Source organism: Oratosquilla oratoria, chromosome 36 (genome assembly GCF_046742065.1).
Source record: "Oratosquilla oratoria isolate Oo_2021 chromosome 36, ASM4674206v1, whole genome shotgun sequence".
Lineage (NCBI taxonomy): Eukaryota > Metazoa > Arthropoda > Malacostraca > Stomatopoda > Squillidae > Oratosquilla > Oratosquilla oratoria.
Window position 1 is genome coordinate 37,007,921 of NC_134812.1, and position 24,177 is coordinate 37,032,097.

At 40.0% G+C, this 24,177-nt stretch overlaps 2 protein-coding genes across 19 annotated transcripts in view; one reads left to right on the forward strand and one right to left on the reverse strand.

The window, feature by feature from the left end:
* The first annotated feature begins 1,698 nt into the window (after nt 1–1,698).
* LOC143019116 (uncharacterized) lies at nt 1,699–5,469 on the forward strand. The gene is made up of 3 exons (XM_076174812.1): nt 1,699–3,532; nt 4,958–5,247; nt 5,407–5,469. The coding sequence occupies exons 1-3, from the start codon at nt 1,699–1,701 to the stop codon at nt 5,467–5,469; spliced, it is 2,187 nt and encodes a 728-aa protein (XP_076030927.1).
* A 6,224-nt stretch (nt 5,470–11,693) lies between these two features.
* The window catches only part of LOC143018964 (uncharacterized), a 684,447-nt gene continuing 671,963 nt past the window's right edge, over nt 11,694–24,177 (reverse strand). For 16 of the 18 annotated variants that reach the window (XM_076174603.1, XM_076174617.1, XM_076174618.1 and 13 more), the window contains one exon: nt 22,800–24,177. This exon is cut by the window's right edge and continues 1,216 nt beyond it. In XM_076174603.1, the coding sequence (XP_076030718.1) occupies nt 24,093–24,177 (85 nt within the window). In that variant the 3' untranslated portion in view covers nt 22,800–24,092. Of the gene's footprint in view, nt 14,618–22,799 lie in introns of those variants that run through there. The other 2 variants (XM_076174620.1, XM_076174619.1) reach the window with 1 other exon arrangement.

Here is a 24,177-nt window from a genome sequence, read left to right on the forward strand (position 1 = left end):
TTTTGGTGATTGAACATAATCTCTGTAGCTTTGAAAATTGAACGCCGTGACGGGTATCCGTGACGGTACTGACCGCTGCTGCGCACTGCGTTCTTGTGACGTCATGACCCGTCATCATTACCCCCCTGCTAAGTGTTGACGTCATCGCCTGTACTCCTACGTCATGGATTACACTGGACCCGCCACCCTTGCTGATCTACAGATGGATCTAGCCCTCAGTGAGGAGGAGGAGGATACAAACATTGAACACTGGCCACCCTTGATGCCATCGTCAAATCAATGTAGTCCTGTCTCAATAGTTCCGTCCACACCCGACGGATCCCGTCAAGCCTACGTCGCTGCCACGTCTGGCAAGCGGCATATGGATGACAACTCTGACAACGGTAGTGAGTTACACGCTCCTGCTGCCAAGACACCCAAACCCGCACCGATCCCTAATTCACCCAGGAACGACAAAAAACCGTCACCCTCCTTAACACTGCCTTCTCGGCAGCATGCTGCTGCTCCTCAACCTACACCTCCAGCTTTTGCCCCCCGTGCGGATTACGTGAAGCTTGTTTTCAGAGAAAATCCATCCGTAGAAACGAAGCTTCGTTGGCTTGCTGAAGTCAGTAAAACATTTCAACTCCAAAGAAATCTCGCCGAGGTTAAGATGGCTGCTGTAACGTCTCGGTACGTATACATCGCACGGTGCCGCCAAGACGTCGAGCAAGTAACTGCAGGTGAATTTCTTTCTCTCATCCTTGATGTACAAGACTCCCCGGAGAGACCACGAAAATATCCAAATTACTTGATAACTCGGTACCCTACTAATGTGGATCCCTCTCTCTCACTGGAACTCTCTGGTGTTCACTCTGCCCGCCGTTTTCGTCAAAATGGCGTTCCTATTAATCGTATAGCTGTGTCTTGGAACCTGACCGACCCGCCTCCTACCACTGTCTCCTTCAGTTTTCTTCCCTGCCTTCCTGACTGTGAAATACTCAAAATTAAGAACGACACACCTACGTGTTACCGATGTTGGCAGGTCGGTCATATATCTCGCTATTGTCATGCAACAGAGAAGTGCGCATGGTGTGCTGATACCCACGACTCCCGCACCTGCCTTCATCGCTCCCCACCACCACCTCCTGACTCTACCTTGGCCGTCGGTACCTCACAGCCACCCAGCCAGCCTGCACCTACCAACACCCACTGGAAGTGCCCTCGATGTAACAAGCAAGGAGTAAATGTCTGGCACGGTTGTGCCAGACGCCCTGTGACGCAATCAGCCCCGCCTCCCCCCCCCACCGCCCATCTCCACACTAAATATACCTATTGTCCGTGCTTCGTCTGCTACGTCGGAGTCCGACCAGATCCTTGAACTACGTAAGGCTGTCGCTACCCTCATGTCTCGCTGCAAATCCCTAGAAGAACGGTATGATACATTTGAAACACGTATAATCGATCTCGCCACCAAACAAGACTCCACAGATACAATACTCACTACTCTTGTTGAGGGCCAGAAGGCAATGATTGCCACTGTTTCCTCAATTGATACTAAATTTAATGCTCTCACTTCCCACCTTAATACGACGAATCAGAAACCATTACCTCGTTCCCCCTCATCAAATGGAGTACAACACGCTAGTCTACGCCCTACCGCCACCTCCCACCTAGATACGTCGAATCAGAAACCACTATCTCGTTCCCCCCCATCAAATGGAGTACAACACGCTAGTCTACGCCCTACCGCCACCTCCACCCACAGCTCTCGCAAAGTCAAAGGGAACCTTCAATAGTTCTATGGAGCTTCGTGTCATTTCCTGGAATGCCTGCGGTTTAAGGGACTACATGAGACTTGCAGCTCTAAAGGGATATATTTATAAGAACAACCCTACTGTCATCTTTATTCAGGAAGCCTTTGTGGGACCTTTGCTTGGCGAGAGACAGGCTCCTACACTCTCTGGATACGTCTCTTATGTCCACCCAGTCAGAAACGGGCTCATAACATATGTACATTCCTCGATACCACACCAGCTTCTCCGTACCTCGATCGATGCAAACATGACCTATCAACTGTTGGAGGTAGCAATAGGACATGACAAGTTACGTTTGTGTAATGTCTACTCAGCCCCGGGAAGAATAAACTTGGCTGCCTTGCCCTTACCTACGCTGCGTGGTGTTATCTACATGGGGGACTTTAATGCGCGCCATCCTGACCTGGGTGATACTTCTCCAATCCCTAACCGGAATGGACCTCGACTTTTGGATTACGTACGACGATACAGACTCACACGCTGGGATACTGGTGGTGCCACGCACTCCCGTGGAGGTACTCTGGACTACATATTCACATCAGGACTTGTAGCATCACGTGTCGAGTGCTTCCCCATCCCCGTGCTCTTCTCTGACCACATTGCCCTTGGCCTCCACTACACAGTACCTGCTACACCCTCCTCCTCTTATGCCCGCACCTGCATCCGGATACCTCCCAAATACTGTCCGACGTATATCTCCTACATGACCACTCTGCTTCCTACTTTCAACATTCATTCCCCTGATGAGTTATATTCCTCACTGGTGAAATCAACACACAACTTTTACACCCGATATGTCACCAGACCTCATCTCACCCGTAGTCCTCGGCCTCGCACAACGTCGCTTAATGACCGTGTACTTCAGGCAGAAAGGAAGGCGATGGAACATGGCCTTACCTTCCAAAGACAACCATCTCCTGCCCATCTTCAACAATATCAGACGTCACGTGACGAATTGATAGGTCTACAACAGTGTGCCCAAACTGACTCGTGGCATGCCCTTACTGACAGCATCAATCATCTTACCAGCGTAGGAACTATGTGGCACAAAATTAAAAAAATTGTAAAGAAACGACTCCGCACTGCACTCCATCATAGTCCGATGGAATATGCCCAGACACTAATTGACACCTGGTCTACACAATCAAGCCTTGATAACCTCCCAACACCTGTTCAAGAAGCCCTCTCTTCCCAGGCGAACCTTCGTACTCTCCGTTTGGTAGATGCCCTGTTGCAGTTAGATAAAGAGGATGACGTACCCATCACACCACAAGAGCTTCAGCGTGCCCTCACTCGAGGTACGGCGACGGCTCCCGGTGAAGATGGGATCACATACTCTGTCCTACGTCTTCTCCACAAGGTCCCAGATAACCCACTCTTACAGCTTTTTAATATGTGCTTTCAGAGGGGTTACGTACCCAGCGCGTGGACCTCCAGTATTATAGTACCCATACCTAAACCCGGCACTGATAAATTTCGTCCCATCTCCCTAACCTCGTGCTTCTGCAAGGTGCTTGAAAGAATATTCCTCAACCGTCTGATATTTCGTCTCCAATCCAAGCTCTCACCGCGACTGTATGGTTTCCTGCCACAGCGAGGTACACACCACTGCCTTCTCGATCTCTATACCCGCCTCTCACCCACCAGTGTGGTCGCATTCATCGATCTCAAGAGTGCCTTTGATATTGCAAACAGGGACATCATACTTGATCAACTCGTGGCTTTTGGTATCAAGGGTAACTTGTTGAGATGGATAAGAAGCTACCTTAGCAACAGAACTGCTCAAGTCCTTTTTAGGGGCGCATGCAGTACCTCCAGAAATTTTGACTTAGGTACTCCACAAGGTGGCGTTCTCAGTCCTTTTCTCTTCAATGTCCTAGTTCACCGCCTTCTTGCTATACTACCTGACATCCCTGGCACTACAATCACGTGTTATGCTGATGACATTTGCATCCACACCGACTCACCCCAGAATCTTCAGGTCCTCCTTCACTCATTCTATGATTCATCAGCTGCTTGTGGCCTCATAATTTCACCCGACAAGAGTAGGATATTCTCTACACGCAACCCTCGAACATTGCCAGTCTTCACCGTGGGAGGGAATGTTGTACCACACTGCACACAATACACTTACCTAGGTGCCCCCGTGCGTGTCACCCCAACCATACCCGCACGGCAACGTATCCATCCAATCGTTACAGACCTGCTGGATAGATTAGAGCGACGATTCATCCCTGTCAAGTGGCTTGCCAACAACGTGAAAGGAGTTTCTATCCCTGTCGCTAGGACCATCTACATAATGTTCCTACGATCAGTATTTGACTACCTTTCTCCTGCACTCTGTCAGCTCCCTAAGACAGCACTGCAGCCCCTTGAAAAGTTTCAAAACAGAGTCATGCGATTTATCCTGGGCTGTCCTGCCTCCACCAGAATAGTCAACATGCTAACTGAGCTTAACTTGACCCCACTTGTTGACAGGATATACGCTAATGTCACTTACTTTAGCATCAAGTGTCTATGCTCTCCCCATCTGGCTCCTCACTACTCCAACGTCATCTTGGCGGCACTCAACCCTGATATGCCTCGGCCTCACCTTCGGCCGGGTGGACGTAACCTTATCCGTACCGTGTGTGCTGACTTCCAGAGATTGGCCATTGATGTTCCGGCTGCTGAGGTTGTACCTGAATTGCCACCCTGGCGAGAACCTCTCCCTTTCGTCTCCTTTACTCCCACGTCTAAAACGGCCCATCCCCTTCTCCAGAAACATTTGGTCCTAGAGACCATCGCCTGTGTGTCTGCCTCAGTTCCCACGGCACACCATCTCTACGTTGACGGCTCAATGCAGGCGGACGGGAGTGCTGCGTGTGCTGTATTCTCCCCCACTCTGGAACCACCAGGGGGAGATGGGTGGATTGGCCGTCGCTTGCCCGACACATCAAGTTCCACCTACTGTGAACTAAATGGACTGTTAGATGCTGTTACCCTCCTTACTGAGAGACGTTTAAATGGGGTAATCATCTGCGACTCTAAGTCTGCCCTTCACGCCCTTTCCTCTCCAAGACCTGCTGATAACCATATAGTGCGAGATATATTGTGTCGATTGGCCTATGCCCATGATAATACATTGGTTGTGTCCTTTTTATTGGTGCCATCTCATGTAGGCATCGCGGGTAACGATACTGTGGACAGTCTCGCAAAGGCTGCGTGTGATCTCGAATTACCAGTGATACGTACCCCGCCCTCCTTACGTCATTACAAAACTATCCTGTGTTCAGCCATGCATACCCTAACAGCGAATCGTAGAAACGCCGAGCGAGCTCACAGTGTCTCCATACAGCACTATGATAACTTCATTGACACCTCACACAAATATCGTCGACACGGACTACTGGTCCGTAGACACAATATAGTGAGTGCTAGACTCCGGCTGGGTTACCGACCAGTGTGGCAGGTCTGCCAGACTGAGGATGTGTCTCACTACTCTACCTGCAAGCTGTGTCACCTCGCCAAGGCCAACACACTCGAACATTATTGTCTCGCATGTCCCACAGTAAAAGACTTACTACCACAGGGACAAGATCTAATATATGTTTGTAAATATCTCTTACAGAATGAAAATTTAGATGTACTACTAATGAGATATCCATATTTTGGTGGTTGTTTATCAATTTGAATTCTACTATGTCCCACGCAACACGTTTCTTTCTGTAACTCAATAAGTTTATATTTTATTTACCGCTACTGAGCAAAGCATTTTACTAACTATGCAAATTCCAATGCATATATCATACTAGTATTGTATCTTGGTGGTGCACCGTATAATTATGTAATTAAGTATTATCACAATTACATAAGGATTATATAAATAGTATATTGTATTGTATATGTTATGTGACTTTTGATTTATTTATATTCCACAATGTCCTGCGCGACATTCATCACTGTAACTGCTTCAGTTTGTAAATTGCTTGCCGCCATTAGGCGTAATAAATTTATCAAATCAGCGATGCGTGCGTTCTCACGTATCTGGTCGTGTTAATGAAATTTCCATTTTTTTTTAACCTCTTTCGGATCACCGGGACATTATTGACATTTTTTCTTTTAAGTTTTAGTTTTGCTCCAGCTAACGTCTGAAGGTTATATTCAAATTAGGGAAATATGTGGTCCAAAGAGGTTAAGAACACGGCCTTAGTACAGCTGTGGAGGGCTCCTCTTTGGATAACAAATGAGTTCACTATCAATCAATATTTGATATTCACTTATATCGTTTTCCTTTGTGCTCGTTCGTAGTCTTGTTACAAAGGTCTTTTGTTCTGTTGAGTTTCTGTAACTGGACCTTGGCCATTTTATATGGAAGAAAAAATCCAGAATATAAGAATTTTAAAAGAACAGTAATCTTACGATGCTCTTCCATCCATCAAGCAAGAATAATTTCAAGAAAATGAACCCCACAAACTATCGTATGTAATTCAAGGAGTAAACTTGTTCAGGTCTCTCAAGAATACCAATATCTATTCTCTTTGGGAACTAGGTTTAAGAGAATAAACTACGTACTTGGCATGGATAAAATCTATCTTTAGCTTCTTGTATGTAATCATGGGTATAGATTTGTTAAACTTTCTCAGGACCACCAATGTTTATTTCTGACTCTAGTTATTTTCAACACTAATATATAAACACCAGATATTGATATACTCTAATAGTCCAAATGCCACTGTTGTAACAAGCAGTCGATCGATCGATCAATAAGCAACTCCTAGTTTACTGCTGAACAAGCCCTCCTTCCCAAACACCTCTATGAGTCGCACGAATGAGCCAACCTCTACCACGTCACTCTTGCAAACTTCTCTGTATAGTTTCTTCACCTTAATTAAACTCTTTAGAGAAAGACGAAGAGTACGAGGTGATCTAATAGAGGTGTTCAAATGGCTTAATGGGTTTAACAAGAGTAATGCCGACAAGGTCATATTATTAAGACAACAGGGCAGGACTCGTAGTAAAGGGTCTAAACCGCACAAATTTAGGTTTAAGAAGGAAATAAACAAGAACTGGTTTGCCAATAGATTGGTTAACAATTGGAATAGACTTAGTAACAATGTAGTGAGCGCTGGAGCAATTGATTGTTTTAAGAAAAGATTAGACAAGTTTATGGATAGGGATGAAAGGTGGCAAGGGAAATGGAACTCTCTAGTGTAGGCCTTATGGTCTCTTGCAGTCTCCTCCATTCTTATGTTCTTAAGTCTGGTCTTTCTCTTCTATGCTTCCCGCCTCGCGGCGTCTAGTTAGTAATACACTTGCTCCATCTTTCACCTTCATATTTGTCCAACTGCCCTACCCCAATTCCATTTCTGCTCCTTTATCGCTTCTACAATAGCTTTCACTCCAGTCTTTCTGACCCAACTTCCACATTTTCAGTCTTTTAGCTTTGTTTCCTTTATTTGATTTCTTCATTCCTCGCTGCGCAGTCCTTGGTTCGTCTCCATTGTCCAAGTCTCCAATACATAGGCGTTATACTCTATAAAATGTACGTAAATAATACACAATAGATTACTATTCATGCCCACGATGGTCTCCTCATTTTCTTCAAGAGATTCGAATATGTTTTTAACTTTCACCTGAAATTCCTTCTTGTTATCCTTTACTTTCACAAGGTTTACTTTCTTCGTCAAGAGAAGTTTATTCCTTTTAACTCTGAAACTTATTTCAGCTGTGCAACCTACCATTCTGTGGCCGCACCGCAGTCTGGCCAGGTGCGGCCACCACCCAGCACTTCCAAGCTACCAGAAGAGGCTGGATGACCGCATTGTGAACAGCTGCCCAGGATGTAACACTTCACCCCATATCATACAACACATAATGGAAGACTGCATTATACACAATCATGCACGCAAACAACACAACATACACTCTATAAAGGATTTGTGGGAAAACCCAGTTTCGGCTGTGGCATTCCTTGGGGAGGCGGGACTGCTCGGACAGACAGTCTAGGGAACGACAACAACAACAACAACAACAACAACAACAACAACAACAACAACAACAACAATAATAACAACAACAACAACAACAACAACCATTCTGTGGTTACTTCATATATCTATTCAGTGATATTACTAACGCTTTTACTCCCGTATAGTATAGAGTCTATTTTGTTATTTGCTGTTTACTTAGGACTTCTGCAAGTCCATTTCTTAACAACAGAGCCACGTGAAGTTGAAATACGATACTTCCGTAGGGAAAATAAGCCTTTATTACGGTGACGTTCGCAATGATGATGGAAATCGTCTGAGACTAGACAGAACGAATTCCATAAAGGTCATTACTATAGGAGAGAGATTGATTGTAATAGTCTTAATTCTTTAACCATTACAATATAAATTCGATAAAGTCTTCTAATACTAGAGAGAAAAATATGTGAAGAGAGTCACTACAGTGTGAACAAAGTTCCAGTTTACATTTTTTTTATGATGATAGACACACGTGTCAGAATTGCCTAAAGTAAAATTTCAACAAACGTGAACGATGCAAAAGTAAAATTCACTGCTACTTACCGATTTGAAAGCGTTGATCGTTAACCTACATCCAATTTCAAATTCGAATGACCAACAAATTGAAAACCGTCACTTGGGATCGATTGAACACTGAGCACCTCCCCATCGCTTGCCCGCTTAATAACTGTCACTGTGTTGTTTTGTTCCCGGCCTTCGTTTGGAGTATGTTTGGCAGAGGGGCGCAGGTGCTCTAACCTGCTTGTTCTTGAGGCCAAGTTTTGTATGAGTGATTTACGTTGCATCTAGGTCGTAATAAAGAGCAAGAGTTGATCGCAAGTCAAACTAAGTGAAAGGAGTCTTCCCTAGGTTATAGCGGACAGAGAAAAGTTGATAGTCATATAGGTGCATATATATATATATATAAATATATGTATATATATGTGTTATATATATATATACACATTATACATATATATATATATATATATATATATATATATATAAACTTATATATATATATATATATATATATATATATACATACATATACCAAGGCTTTTTCCCCCTTCCAAGGGAGGTAGCCAAAAAGGGAAAGGCATAAAAACACTCCCACCCATTTCATCCCTAAATACACTCCACACCCCTCCCACCCTTCCTCTCATCTGAGCACCTCCTGGATGACGGGTCATCCCTGCACCCTGCCCACCGCCCTGGGTCAGAAGCAGTGTCGCAAGACACAGTACATCCACAGCATATATATATATATATATATATATATATATATATATATATATATATATATATATATATATATATATTTTTGTGTGTGTGTGTGTGTGTGTGTGTGTGTGTGTGTGTGTGTGTGTGTGTGTGTGTGTGTGTGTGTGTGTGTGTGTGTGTGTGTGTGTGTGTGTGTGTGTGTGTGTGTGTGTGTGTGTGTTCACTTATGCAAAGTAGACCACTTGGAAAAAGAAACTAACGAAGCAGAGCGCTTTCGTATATTACATCTTCAGTGCAAAAAAGTACTTTTCGCACTGAAGATGTAATATACGAAATCGCTATGCTTCGTTAGTGTCTTTTTCCAAGTGGTCTACTTTGCATATATATATATATATATATATATATATATATATATATATATATATATATATGTATACATACATACATACATACATACATACATACACCAAAGGCTTTTTCCCCATTGCAAGGGAGGTAACCAAAAAACAAAGGCATAAAATCCACTCCCACCAATTCCATCCCTATCACACGCCACTCCCCTCCACCCTCTTCCCTCCCTCTTATCTTGGCACCTCCTGGATGACGGGTCATCCGTGCCCTAGGTCAGAAACAGTGTCGCAAGACACAGCACATCCACAGCAAGGCCGCTTCATTAAATCGGCGACCCCCCCCCTCTCTTCGTCCCCTCATGCAGAAAAGAAGACGGGGAGAAATCCCTTCGGGCTGCGTCAAATTTTTCCCACACATACTCTCTCACCCCCAATTTCCACCCATTCCACCTCGTGGATCACAACATCATCCATATGCAGCCATTCTACACCCCTGTCTTCTCTCCTCTCCCGTCCTTCCTCAACAGACATTTCCCTCTTCCCCAAAGCCCTTTTTACCCCATCCATCCTTCTCATTCTAGGTCGCCCCCTCATGTTCACTCCTTCCACATTTGCCTTCCACACCTCTTTTACTAATCTTTCTTCACTCATTCTTTCCATGTGTCCAAACAATCCCAATACTCTTTCATCCACCCTATCTCCCAGCTCCCTTTCCACCCCGGTCTCCTCCTCACCTCCTTATTTCTCACACTATCCATCCTAGTAACCGCTATCATACTTCTCAGACACCTCATCTCAGACACATTCAAAGTCCTTCTCTTTTCCTCTCTTATGCCCCATGTTTCTGCCCCATACAGTGCTGTCGGCACAATCACTCCTTCATACAATCACCTCTTAGCATACATTACCAAATGTGTATTTCTCATTACACTTTTTAATCCACCAAGGCATTTACTCGCTTATCTCAATCTATATTCTACCCCCACCCCCATTCCTCCCTTTCCTGCCACATTCGCACCTAAGTATCGAGAACTATCCACTCTCCAGTCTCTCTCCCTTAATACTCACTTAAGTCTGCTGCCACTTTCACCCCTTGCACATCTCACCACCTTACTTATACCCACATTTATCTTCAACTTCCTTCTTTCACACACTTTCCCAAACTCTGTCACTAACTTCCTCAATCCCTCCTCTGATCCTGCTACAAGCGCAGTGTCGTCAGCAAACAACAGCTGGCTTATCTCCCACTTTTCTCCATTTTCTTTAACCATCTCCAATCCCTGACCCACCACCCTTGCATTTATCTCTCGCACCACCCCATCCATGTATAAATTGAACAGCCAGGATGACATAACACATCCCTGAAACCACTCACTCTCTCCATTTCTAATCCTGACACACGCTCTACTACTCTCGTAAAACTCTTGACAGCTCCTAAAATCTTTCCTCCTATCCCGTATATCTGCAATACCTCCTACAGTGCCAGCCTGTCTACCCTGTCATAAGCCTTTTCCAAATTTATAAAATCCCAAAAACATCACACACACACACACACACACACACACACACACACACACACATATATATATATATATATATATATATATATATATATATATATATGAGTGTGTGTGTGTGTGATTCACCTTGGTCGTTGGATCACGTGTTGGACTCGTGATCGACAGCTATTTCCCTCCTGGAGGAGAGCTCAGAGCTCGTATGACCGATCTATGGGTAATGCTATGACCTTACACACACACACACACACACACACCCAACTCCCCGCCCACGAGAGTCGGAATAACGACCCGAAGCGCAGCGATACCGAAATAATTTCGGCCCTTGGCAGGATTCGAACCAGGTACTGCCGCACCTCCGTGTGTGTGTGTGTGTATAAACATCCTTACCTATCTATATATATATGTAAATATATATGTGCAAAGTAGACCACTTGAAAAAAAAGAAACTAACGAAGCAGAGCGCTTTCGTATATTACATTCAGTGCAAAAAAGTACTTTTTGCACTGGATGTAATATACGAAAGCGCTCTGCTTCTTTAGTTTCTCTTTTCCAAGTAATCTACTTTGCACAAGCGAACACGCATAACCGTGTTCTTATTAGCATATATATATATATATATATATATACATATATTTATATATATATATATATATATATATAGATAGATAGAGAGATAAAGAGAGAATAACAGTGATTGAAAGAGTCAATGTAAATAAGCTGAGACGAGACTGAAAAGTTTTCGTTCAACGGGGAATTCACTTATGACGAATGCCATTCAACGCCATCGAGCTGGCAAAGGACGAATGAGACACGAAGAACGTTATAAATGTTTATTCATTCCAAATTCATAAGGCACGATAATAATAATAATAGTAATAATAAAAAAAATGTTCTTCGGGGGCGGCGTTGAGTGAAGCTAAACAGTCTAGGGACCAGATCCAGGATAACACTGCACATTGTAACTTGCAACTTTGTATGACAATATTTATTTTAAACGCCGATCAGGTCACCATCCAGCATAGCCGGACAGAGCTGAGCCCAGTTTGGGATGTAAATAGCTTGTTCCCTCTATATAACATCATTCAGGAGTAAAGTCTTTGCTGGATCCGGTCCCTGGAAACTGGTTTGTGTGAAGATATTGGGAATGGAGGATCAGAGTGGGAGCAAAGTGGTCATAGACGGGAGAAAACAAGAGATCACAAGGAAAAATAATAAAGTGAGGAGGAGAATCACATCGTTAATAAAACGATGAAGAGAGAAGGAAATGATGGAGATGTAGTGTCTCCAGGGAGAAATGACATAAAGACTTGAGCGAGCACAGGATCAATTACGAAGGCATGTAACATTATTGCATGTACAAGTGGATGCTGAGAGTGGCGCACAACTCTGGATACAGTTTCTGATGTGCAGATGACAGTATTATCCTGTCAGTAGTATGGGCACGCCGCGTTGACAATAACATCGGAAAAAAAACAAGTAAAAACTAAAAATACACAAGATTCACAATGCAGCGCACACTCTAGTCCAGTGTTGTGGCGCCACTCTTAGCGAACGGCGATATGACGTCATTAAAACTATGCGGTATACAGTAACGGACATAAGAGTAAAGTGTTGCAGTGCTAATAATAAACCTTAAGATTTAACAGTATGATATGATATGCACATGTGCACTCCACACAGCAAGCCATAGCGTTGGATTTCGGTCGCAGCGCGGTGGTGTGAGGGTAGCTGGGGCGTTTGCAGTAAATTAAACTGCATGTGCCAATAGGAAGGATTGCGCCTCTTCCCATCCCGTCTCACACCAATTTGTCATAAATAATTGACAGTTTTCACTTTAGAGTCCCTCTTTAATTAATCTATTTATATTTTATTCCATACATTCCTTACTATGAGTGAGCATCAGGCGATCAAGGAGAAGATCAAGCGACTATGTACAAATGAGCAAATATTAGTATGAAAAAACAAACAGGCATAATTTTTTTAAACACACTCGGCGCTTTTTTTTTGTCGCTACATGCCAAACGCACCACACCATGGCCACTAACATCATCAAGGTTGTCATAATCATCATTATTAGTCATCATTAATCATCATCATCATCACCATTATCATCATCATCATCGTCGTCGTCACCATCATCATCATTATCATCATCAGCATCACAAGCATAATCACCACTAAATAATGGTTTAAGTAAACGTTAATATTCGGCCGATCAGAAGAGTTTCCACAGGAACCCATTCACAACATCACTGGGGGACTCCATCAACCTTTCCTCTTCGACGGAGGGACGGCTTTAGTCTTCGAGCCTCCTGTTCCCTGCTCACCTTCATCACAGACATGGACTCACCAACATGGCCATAATTATCCAAAGGTATACGGAGATATATCTTTTTAACTGACGACACCATTACAGGGAATTTAGTTGGTTAATCAGAGTCTTCCAGTACCACTTCAATGGTTAAGGGTATATGTACTTCAGAGTGAAATCAGCTGACCTTACATTTCCTAGTTCCATTCAGAGATAAGCGTTGGCACACACGTATAAACATACACTAATATGTCTATAGGTGTGTTTACACACATGCATGCGCTCAGCAATACCAGTAGGCACACACATATAGTACATACAGCATGCGTGTACACACACACGCACATACACACACAGATACATAAACATGTATACAAATGTACTGTATATATATATTACAGGAAAGGTTAGACAAGTGAGTGGAAAACGTGGTAGAGAAACGCAGGTTGGAGTAGGAATATCATATTACTGGTTTTTTGACTGTTAATGAACGTTGTCTGTCACTCTGAAGAAGACTTGTAGTCGAAACGTCAGTAATATAGTGTTCTTACTCCAACCTGTGTTTCTCTACCACATTTTCCACTCATATGTGTTTGTGTGTGTGTGTGTGTGTGTGTTTGTGTGTGTGCGTGTATTCACATGCCCAAGTAAAATGTATATGCCTGTTTTTCAATAAATGTATATACATATATATATATATATATATATATATATATATATATGTATATATATATATATATATATATATATATATACGCATATATACATTTTATGTATGTAGGTATGTACGTATGTGCATATGTACGTATGCATGTATGAATATATGTAATACTAATATATATTCATATTCATACATATTCCAAAGAGGAATATCCTCATATGAGGAATAGGAGTAGAAGTGTGGAAATCATGTATACTCATAATACGTGTGTGCATGTATGTGTGTGTGATGTACGTATACACATACATACACGCACATACATGTATATACATATACGTAATCATATTGATACGCACATATACCGCGTACATATGTTTAAAGACATGTAGACCGTATGAGAATTTCGTATGCAAACATGAACGTATATGCTTACAAACACATCTCCACACACTTGCTTTCATTTATATCAGTAACACTTATATATATATGCTTATAGCGGCACTTTGCACATTTTTCCATGAAAGACCCTATCGCAATCCATACAACAATTCTTCTACGAGTATATCGAAAGCATTTTTGGGCAAAGTTTATTTTCATTCATACAGTGTAGTCACCCACTTCTTGTTTACCACATCTTGAAGCGTTAAGTACAAAGTTCAACATTTTCATCTCGTTCTGCATCGAACTGTAGAATATCTCTGGTGAGAACTTTGCGCATGCGTCGTGGGTTGCTGGCTCTTCACAAATTACCCTGCCCGGGGCCCGATGCTGCAAAAGACATAATCTATATAAGTCATATGAAATGATATAGTCTCTGTTTGCTACAACAGTGCATTGGTACAGAGATACTCTTTAAGGGAAACTAATTAATCCCTACATATGAAAACAAAATAATTAAGTCTGGCTTACAGTAGGGATGATGAAAATGTTTTAAGTAATGGGACTAAATTAACTAAAGGAAATGGATTTATGCAAATACGACTAACTGATTGTGCAAAAACTGCTATGATGCCTATGGAACGCTGTGTTTCTGATGATGTATGATGGGTCATAGAATACCCAATTTCAGTAATCTATCACCAATATTGAGACTGAATGGACTCAATCATTTTCTCTGATACACTTAACTATCAAACTTATCTGAAAAATATCATCAAAACAATTAGTCTAAAGTCAGATTTTGGGAGAATTTGGAAGTTAGTAATCTTTTTGATAAAATTGACACACCATTCACCATGTAATCGGAATGACATGGCAATTTTTTATGAAACAATGAGTTCTCATAATGTAAAGCAAATTTGCAAATTTGAAATTGTGAGCTCGATTTTGTGTGTAAGTTATTGGACAGAATATTTGTTTAAACATAGTACTTGTAAATATATTACTTTATGAATAAAGATGATATGAATCAAATTATAAAAATTGATAGTCAAGGTTAACAAATGCAGGAATTTTTTGATGACTATGTACTAAGCTAAATTGCACTATAGAAACCCTTATCATTAATGTTTTGATGAATGTATTAGCAACAAGTGACATCTACCTTTAAATGTAAAAAAAAAGAATATGTGAACACTGACCCTCAATAAAGAGGCTTTGTTTTTATCACAAGGAAACCAAGACACTGGTTACAAAAATATTGTTAGTAAATTCATTAACAACATAGCTTAAACCTTTACGTTATAATTGAGGATTTTGTCTCCAGGTGATTTTATTCAGTCTAAGAAACTTTAATGCCGATTTCGACATATTTGATTATTTCATATTAGTTAATGCAGAACGATTCTTTCAATTTGCAAGAACCTCTTTGCCGTAAAGGGTAAAGAAAGAAAACATGACTGATACCGAGATACAGTAAATAAAAAAAATAAAAAAAATTATTATCATGACCTACACACCTATAAAGGTAAGCCATTTATTGACCAATGTATACTGTATATACAAGGCGCCCTCCACCGCAATTCCTCTACAGAAACTACTGAATTAAAACCCAGTACACTCACTATGGCCAGCAGAGTTCAAGGTCTTCTTGGAGGAGGAGGTACTTACCGAGCATCGGCAGCCAAGGCGAAGGAGAAGGAGGAGGAGGAGGAGGAGGAGGAGACGGAGGAGGAAGAGGAAGAAGAACTGAAAATATTGTAAGAAGTCTATAGGATAAAAATAAATGATGACTTGAAAGGATGATAAGCCGATGTGGTGGTGAATAGGACAGAAGGAGAGTTTAAAGCCTTCCATACAAGATGACACTTTATCTTTTTATTCTAGTTTGCCGTCAGACTACTTTATCCAATCATCTTCGTGGTAACCCCCCCTCCCCCCATGGTACCGAAGAGTTCGATAACAGGCGTCTGAAACTGACAATGTAAGAAGAACTTAAAAGAATAAATATGATAAACATCAGAACAGCATGTAAATAGCATGAAAACAAATAAACAAATTAATCGTTAGGTCGACTACAGGTAGTGTGCTGTCATGAAGCGTTGGGCTTCGCACTCGCCTTGTATTGCGTGAACCCAAGTTCGATGCCAACAGTTACAGGTAACTATTGCTACTTACCCAGGCACATGTGGCAAATGTCGCTCTAAACCATCTCCTGGCGAGAATTCTTCACCTTTTTTTTCTTCAAATTTTCCAATATTTTCTTTTCATAAAATCAAACAGAAAAAGAGAATTATTAAGAATTTTATCACTGCTTTTTACAACTTTTCTAGCTGACGCCAGGAGATTTTATTTAGCAGATGAAAACTCCTCCATAATGAAAGAATTGAGCTTATTTTGGTTTAATCTTTACGCTGCGCTTTGTGACATATATTTTCACTGCTTCTACACACACACACACACCCATACACACACACACTGACAAAACTAGCATTATTTTTTTCTGTTCACAAACACTTTACTGTCTATTCCAAACATTTAGTGACAACGAAAACCAGTTTGGTATTAAATTTCAGTATTCCCGGTAGAATCACAAACATGTACAAAGTACAGAGTCGTGTCGCTAACTTTAATATGAATCAGAGCAAGTAAACGGTGAAGTAGCCATTAATATAATGACCAGCGCTCCGGGGGGGAGCGATTGGATTGGGAGGGGACAGTGGAAGGGAGGACCCAAGACCAAGGTACTCCTGCCTTGCATATTCATGTTTGGGGTGTTCATATATCTTCAATATATTCTATTTTCCTTACCACTTACTTTTGACGTTATCTTATGTGATATGAACTATAGAGAGAAACAGCTATCCTAATTCACAATACAAACACACACACACACACACACACACACACATATATATATATAGATATATACATATATATATATATTTATATATATATATACATACATATATATATATATATATATATATATATATATATATATATATTACTGGAGAGAAATGTAGAAATAAATTTGTTAATCACAACTAACACCACAGTTGGAATGAAGAAAGAGATGAATAAGCGAGTCTATATATTTCGACTGCTAGCTGCAATCCTCTTCAATAGTACAAAGTGGAATGAGGATGCTATCTTTAAATAGCAGCCTCTTACAAAAAGGATAAAGGGAAGCAGTAAATACCAGTGCCTTCACTACTTATTTTTTACGACAGTGGTGTTTGTTGTGATATATATATATATGTATATATATATATATATGTATATATATATGTATATATGTATATATATATATATATATATTATTCTACAACAAACTCTGTCGGTTGTCAGGCCGGACGGCCTTTCACCGCTTTCACTATGGCTCTCCAGATGGTTCTATTCTCTGTCAATTCTTTCCAGTCCTCTCTTCGTGCCACCGTCTCCACGTCCTTATATATATATATACATATATATATATATATACATATATATATACGTACGTATGTGAATTTGTTACATTTTAATAAGCTCTGCCTATATGACTCAAACCCTTCTTCGTTCTTTCGTACAGCATGAGGCTAGGACGTCGTCAAACGAGACAGGAAGGATCTAGAAACTAGGGTGGTTTCGAACTAGTCCTCAAACTCTCTGATATCAAGTCACGTGTAAGATAAGATATAGTATTTTTCACTAAGTCTTTTATTCAGAAGAGCCATCTGGCAAGCATGTGGATTTGTTACGACAGTTTAATTAACAGCTTTGTGTTATGACTAACAAATCAGTGAAATAGATTCGTATTTACCGCACCACGTAGTGAAAGAATAGTTACAAGCCACCCTTTCATACATATTTCGTAGCGTGTTTGGCAACATCCTAAGCTCGTGCTTCATAGCGCACAACCTAGTGTTCAACTCGCGTTGGCAGAATTGTTAATCACACACACACACACACACACATATATATATATATATATGTATATATATATAATACTGTATATGTATACACACACACACACACACACACACACACACACACACACATATATATGTATACGTGTATATACATATATATATATATATATATACACATATATATATATACATGTATATATATATATATATATATATACATATACACACACACACACAATACAGGTTGGAGTAGGAACAATATATTACTGACGTTTCGATTGTTAATTAACGTTGTCATTGAAAAATACTTGCAGTCGAAACGTTAGTAATTAGTAATATAGTGTTCCTACTCCAACCTGCGTTTCTCTACCACCTTTTCCATTCATATATGTTTATATATATATATGTATATATATTATATATATTATATATATATATATATATATATATATGTGTGTGTGTGTGTATGTGTGTGTGTGTATGTGTGTGTGTGAGAGTGTGTGTGTGTGTATATACACACATATATTTGGAAACGAGGTTGTTGATGTGCTTTGGAGACGTTGGTCTTGGTATGTATGTACTGTACTCATGTGCACAGCGACGTCTAATTATTATTTTTTCAACATATAGGTACATGATTACTCATTTTGACAATGTGACGAGAAACATTGATGGTTTTGGTACAGCAATGTCAGAGGATGGTTAGGAAACTTAAGAGGCTAACAAAGGAAACAGATCTTGCTTCACCACCGGGGAAAACAAGGAAAAGTAGACTCCACGATAGGATAGGATAAGAACACAGATTGATGTTGCTATAAGTTTATATGCATTTATGTGTCAATACATGTCCACTGAAAGTTAGTACAAACAGTGCATACAGATGTAACCCATCATAGCAAAATGATGTTTTATCGGCGGAAAAATCTCGTTTAAGTCGTTTTTGGTCAAATATCCATGGCAGCTGAAATCACTTTCAAATCGATAATACAAAAACCCAACATTGATATTAAGTTAAATGTGAATAGGGAAAGAATGAAGTCAATCTTATCTTTCATCCCTGTGTGGGGTGTTGATTTCATAAGTTTTATGAAGTCAAATTCTAACAATCATATGAACCAAACTCACTCTTCTAATTGGAGGGGATTCTCCAATAAAAAAAGAATGAATATCACTTTTAACTTCTATCATCCCTTTTCTGTGTTGCCCTCTTCGAATCCATCTTTTGCAGGCTTTATGATTCAACTTCTTCGGTAAGATTTTGCCCCAAGGATAGAAGCGCTAATCATCGGCAACGAAATGAAAATCTATTTTTCATCTAAATTGCTGAATTGCGGTGACTAACCAAATATCTCCCTGAATACGTCATATATACACACATACACAAACACACATACGAATGAATGAATATATATGTGTATATATATATATATATATATATATATATACATACATATACGAGTATGTATATATATATATATATATATATATATATATATATGTGTGTGTGTGTGTGTGTGTGTGTGTGTGTGTGTGTGTGTGTGTGTGTGTGTGTGTGTGTGTGTGTGTGTGTGTGTGCATAATATTACTGTGATCCTAAAGGTTTTGTAGGCTTATACAAAAAACGATTGGCTAACATGTCTTAATCTGTAACGACGTTTTTGTCTGTGTTAAAACTTCGCTAGATTCTTATCATGTGCAGCTGCCATTAAAGCGTTATTATTTTCTTTTTTCTTTTTTTCTTTTTTACATTTAGACTAGAGTACATACTCCTATTCTGTAGGTGTGGCTGGGTTTGTCGTCTTTGACCCAGGAGATACTTGATAACAACTGGATATATATATCTTATACAGAGAGCTATAAGATACTCCGTTTAGCTGGTTCTAAATCAATGTAATTAATTTCGAAACTATAGTCTTCAATCTTTCATACAGTACATTTTCAATTAGGGTAGGAAAACGTTATGCAGTTCGCTACGGCGTTTGTAAATTGCTGCCCTGTGGTTTGTAGGATGTATGGGCTTGTTCAGAATGTTATTAGTTTGGTGACATTACATTTTCTAATTCCTCAGACACAGAAAATTTGCTAACGTAATGCATTAACATTACCACATTTATTCTGAGCTGAAAGCTTGAGGACTAAGTATTCCATTGAATTAACTGTGCCTCAGCTGTTTCTGTTCACCCACCAGTCAAGGTAACACATCATAGAATTCATTGACATGTCATTGAGATACAAGGTCAACGGACTGACCCATACTATTTGTTGTTATTCATAACATGATAATGTTTCCCTGACCAAAAAATTAAAAAGAAAATATAGTGAACTGAATTAAATAAAGAAATGTTTGAGCCAGGTATCAAAGATCATAAGGAGGATTATTGTAAGCTGATAACATGTGATGGGTTAATGATCACGATTAACCTGAATTAATTTATATGCTATGGCATCATTTAAATATTATTTCAATTATATAATACATATCAGCCCCGTAAAAAGAAAGCAGTTAAAGCAGGTATATTCTCTTCTTATGTTTTCTTAGATCAAGACAAACAGGAATTAGCTGAGCATCATGGCGTTTATTGGTGAATGACGTCATGTCGCCTCGTATGATTCCACCACCAGGGTGAATGACATCATAACGACAATTCAAGCATATTCAATTCCATTAGTAGGCTGGAGCTTTGATGTGTCCTTATAAAGATAATATTTTAGAATATGACCCAACGCAAATCAATAAATGAATGTATTTAGATCAAGTCTAGTCGTATTGAGAGATGTGTCGAGTCTACTATCCTTTCCTTCATCCAAGCGGCTTGGAACTTGTCTTTGTTTTCATAAAACAGATCCTTTGATCTACACGGTTACGAATAATGGGTAATTGTACCATTTTCTTGTGTTCATTTGTGACCTTTTGTTTGGAGACTGCATCCCTGCAGTTCCAATGTAGTTGACCCGACCCTCGGCCAGACGGTGCTGTTCTGTCATAGCCTCTTCATGTGTATCACTCCTCTGTATCTGTTCTGGCTAATACTAAACGATTTTATTCATATGAAGAAAATCTTCACCCCTCAAAAGGTTAAAATATAATATGATGGGCCTTGCTCAAGATGACTGTTGTCGTATTTTGCCTTTTTTTTCCGACAACCCTTTGTACTAAAGGAATCCTACTAAATAATTCTTTGCAAAATCAGCAGAGTGCATTTTATTCTTTATATTTCATTCTTGGTATAAACATATTTCAAACTTTCCATTATTCATTGCTGGAGATACATTACTACTTGTGTCACCTCTGTAACAAAATGCATGAAATCATGTATGCCTAGTGTAGGCCTTATGGTCTCTTGCAGTCTCCTTTATTTTCATGTTCTTGTGTTTAGATCTTCTCCCTCCACACACAGATTCAGGGTTGCATGAGTACCCCGTAGGTGATATTGGCAACATATTTCATACAGTCATTATTTTAGGGACTTTGGTTACATACCTGCGTACCAAGCCTTCTTTTACGAATGAAGACTAATATCTTAAAGAAAATTATCACTCATAACTTCTACCCTCTATTCTGCTACACTCCTTAACTTTCTCTTTGGTGCAATATTCCTCTCAAGGATAGAAGTGTTGGTCATTACTAAAAAAAAATGCTAAATACTTTTATAAGTATCTGTATCACATGTATAGTATTTTTCCTTCTGTCTGTACAGTCCCAACGCTTAAGCAGAAAAAACAAAAGCCTACGGGATGATTGAAAAACGGAGAGAGTGGTGGAGGGGAAGAAGACCCCATGGCAACAGATGGCCACACTCACCCTTCTCCACTAGCCCTATGGGCTATTTTTGGCAAGCTCCCAGACAGAGCCCAGGTTCACGTTTTGGTGAAGAATGTGTACCCACTCCTAGTAGGTACACATTCTTCATCAACGGCCGCTGCTCTTCTTGAAATCTGACTCATTGTTCCAGCGGGAAAAAAGATCCTTCGACCCGTTTGCGCCCGTGGTACACTTCAGGGGGTTTATTCTACCTAAGACCAGGCAGTTTTATTCAATTAAGGAAGAGAGACCTAGCAATGAACAGGTACAAGAGTGGATGCTCATTTCTCGACAGTATTTCATTGGAAGACGTCTGTGGTCTCTTACAGTTACCAGGTAGTAAAAACACCCAAATATATCCGTGTCCATGAGTCCTCCAGTTACTGCAGGTTCCTTTCGTTCTCTGAAGGTCTGGAAGGTAAGCTCATCCAACCCCTTCATTCCAGAGGCTTCCCTGGGGTACCAGGCGATCCGTCTATCGTATACCACAACAAGAACTGGGTTAAATAAGGGACTTCTAGTGCTTGCAGCCAGAAGTAAGATCTTTGGAGAACTTAACCGGATTTGATGTCTTTGGTTTATGTTACCCCCGTCCTATTCTGGGGACGATCAGTTAGTTGTATAAAGTCGTCTAAGATTAGCCAGAATAAGATTTGCAGAGTAGGACACCGGCATGAAAGATGATAGATTTAGTTATCTTCGTGTACAGTATATATATACAGATATATGTATATTGCCGTGTGTTTAATTTTTCTCTTATTTTGCGTCTCACTCTTACTTTATGAAAAGGGAGCCTTATGCACTCCATTGATTATGGATAAGGAAAATGATCGGACGATTAATGAATAATCATCCATAGTCAGGTTACGTAACTCTTTATTTATTTTTTTTCAACCTACGTCTAGTCAGCCGCTCAGCTTACATTTGAATATTGCCCAAGCCATCTTTCCTCTCCTGGTGCGCGTACATTCTTTGATAATCTTTTTCTGAAATGTTTAGCTATTTGTCAACTTACTCATTTGTTTATCTATTTACCTATGTACTTATTTATTTATTCATTTGTCTATTTATGTGTTTATTTACTTTTTTCTTTATATATCACAAAAGACATTTCCTGGATTGGTGTCCTTTAAGCTGGACACCAAAGGGAGAACTCAATTGTGTGCGTAAACCCCGACAGCGGACAGGAGACTCGGTGCCTCTGTTTTCATATTTCTCCTCTCATCACAAGACTTCTTATCTTTCTTCTCATATCAACAGTGACACCTACTGTGGCTACCTATTTATTTTTTGTTATCGAAAGAGCCTTCAACGATTAATACAACACTAAACACACGGAAAACAACAACAACAACTCTCAAATAATTATTAGTTATGCCGTGTTATGGACACAAAACACAGTCAACCATCAAAGATACATTGTCTACAGTATAATAAAATCCAATTCATAGAGCTAACAGAGGATATCCATTGGTTTAGCTCTGGGTTTGAATGCTTACCTTTGTCAGGGGTTCATTCATGTTATCAAGGCCCCGTGCACACTGAAGATCAAAATGTTTTGTAAAGGGCTATCGCTCAGGCATTGCTTTGTGAATAAAAGATATTTCATTGGAAATAACAGAGGAGAAAACTGTCTTCTGCAAGAGTGAGTGTGTGTGTGTGTGTATTCTTTTTCATGTGTATATCATATGAAGAATAAGTCATTAAAATGGTCGGAATGGATAGGAGATGGGAAGACGGATGGGAAGGAAAGGAAGCCTTGAGTACGACTAAGAACATTTTGTAGTGATGTTCTAAATATTTCAGTAGTATTCACTTCTCTCTTGCGGCTTCAGTCTCCTACAGATCATAACTTGACTAAAGATGTTCCAGAATATAATGAAATATTAAGTATATATAACTACTATTTTTGTGTTTTTGAATATTCAGTCTAAGATAAAAGTCTACAGCTTCTAAATCATTACTTATGACAACAGACTTCTATTCTTTGACATGAAAATGCATTTTGATTTACAACCGTTAACACATTATATTAAAAATATATAAATATAGTATTATAGGCACCGAAGTAAACTTGTATAATAAGAGATAATGAAGATATTATCACTCGAGTATTTTAAGTCAGTGAGACAAGATTCTTTCGTAAGATTACTTATTTTCTAGCTTGGAGCACCGACGGATGAGATGTAATGTTATTTTCAAGCATGCTGAAGGTCTTGCCCGGCGTTCTACCGCCA

Excerpts from the sequence above, each read along its gene's own strand:
- LOC143019116 (XM_076174812.1), top strand. The coding sequence starts at position 1,699 with ATGGAGTACAACACGCTAGTCTACGCCCTACCGCCACCTCCACCCACA. Across the intron at positions 3,533-4,957 it reads CGTGGCTTTTGGTATCAAGG|GCATCGCGGGTAACGATACT; the intron begins GTAACTTGTTGA and ends CATCTCATGTAG. Across the intron at positions 5,248-5,406 it reads GTTACCGACCAGTGTGGCAG|AATGAAAATTTAGATGTACT; the intron begins GTCTGCCAGACT and ends TATCTCTTACAG.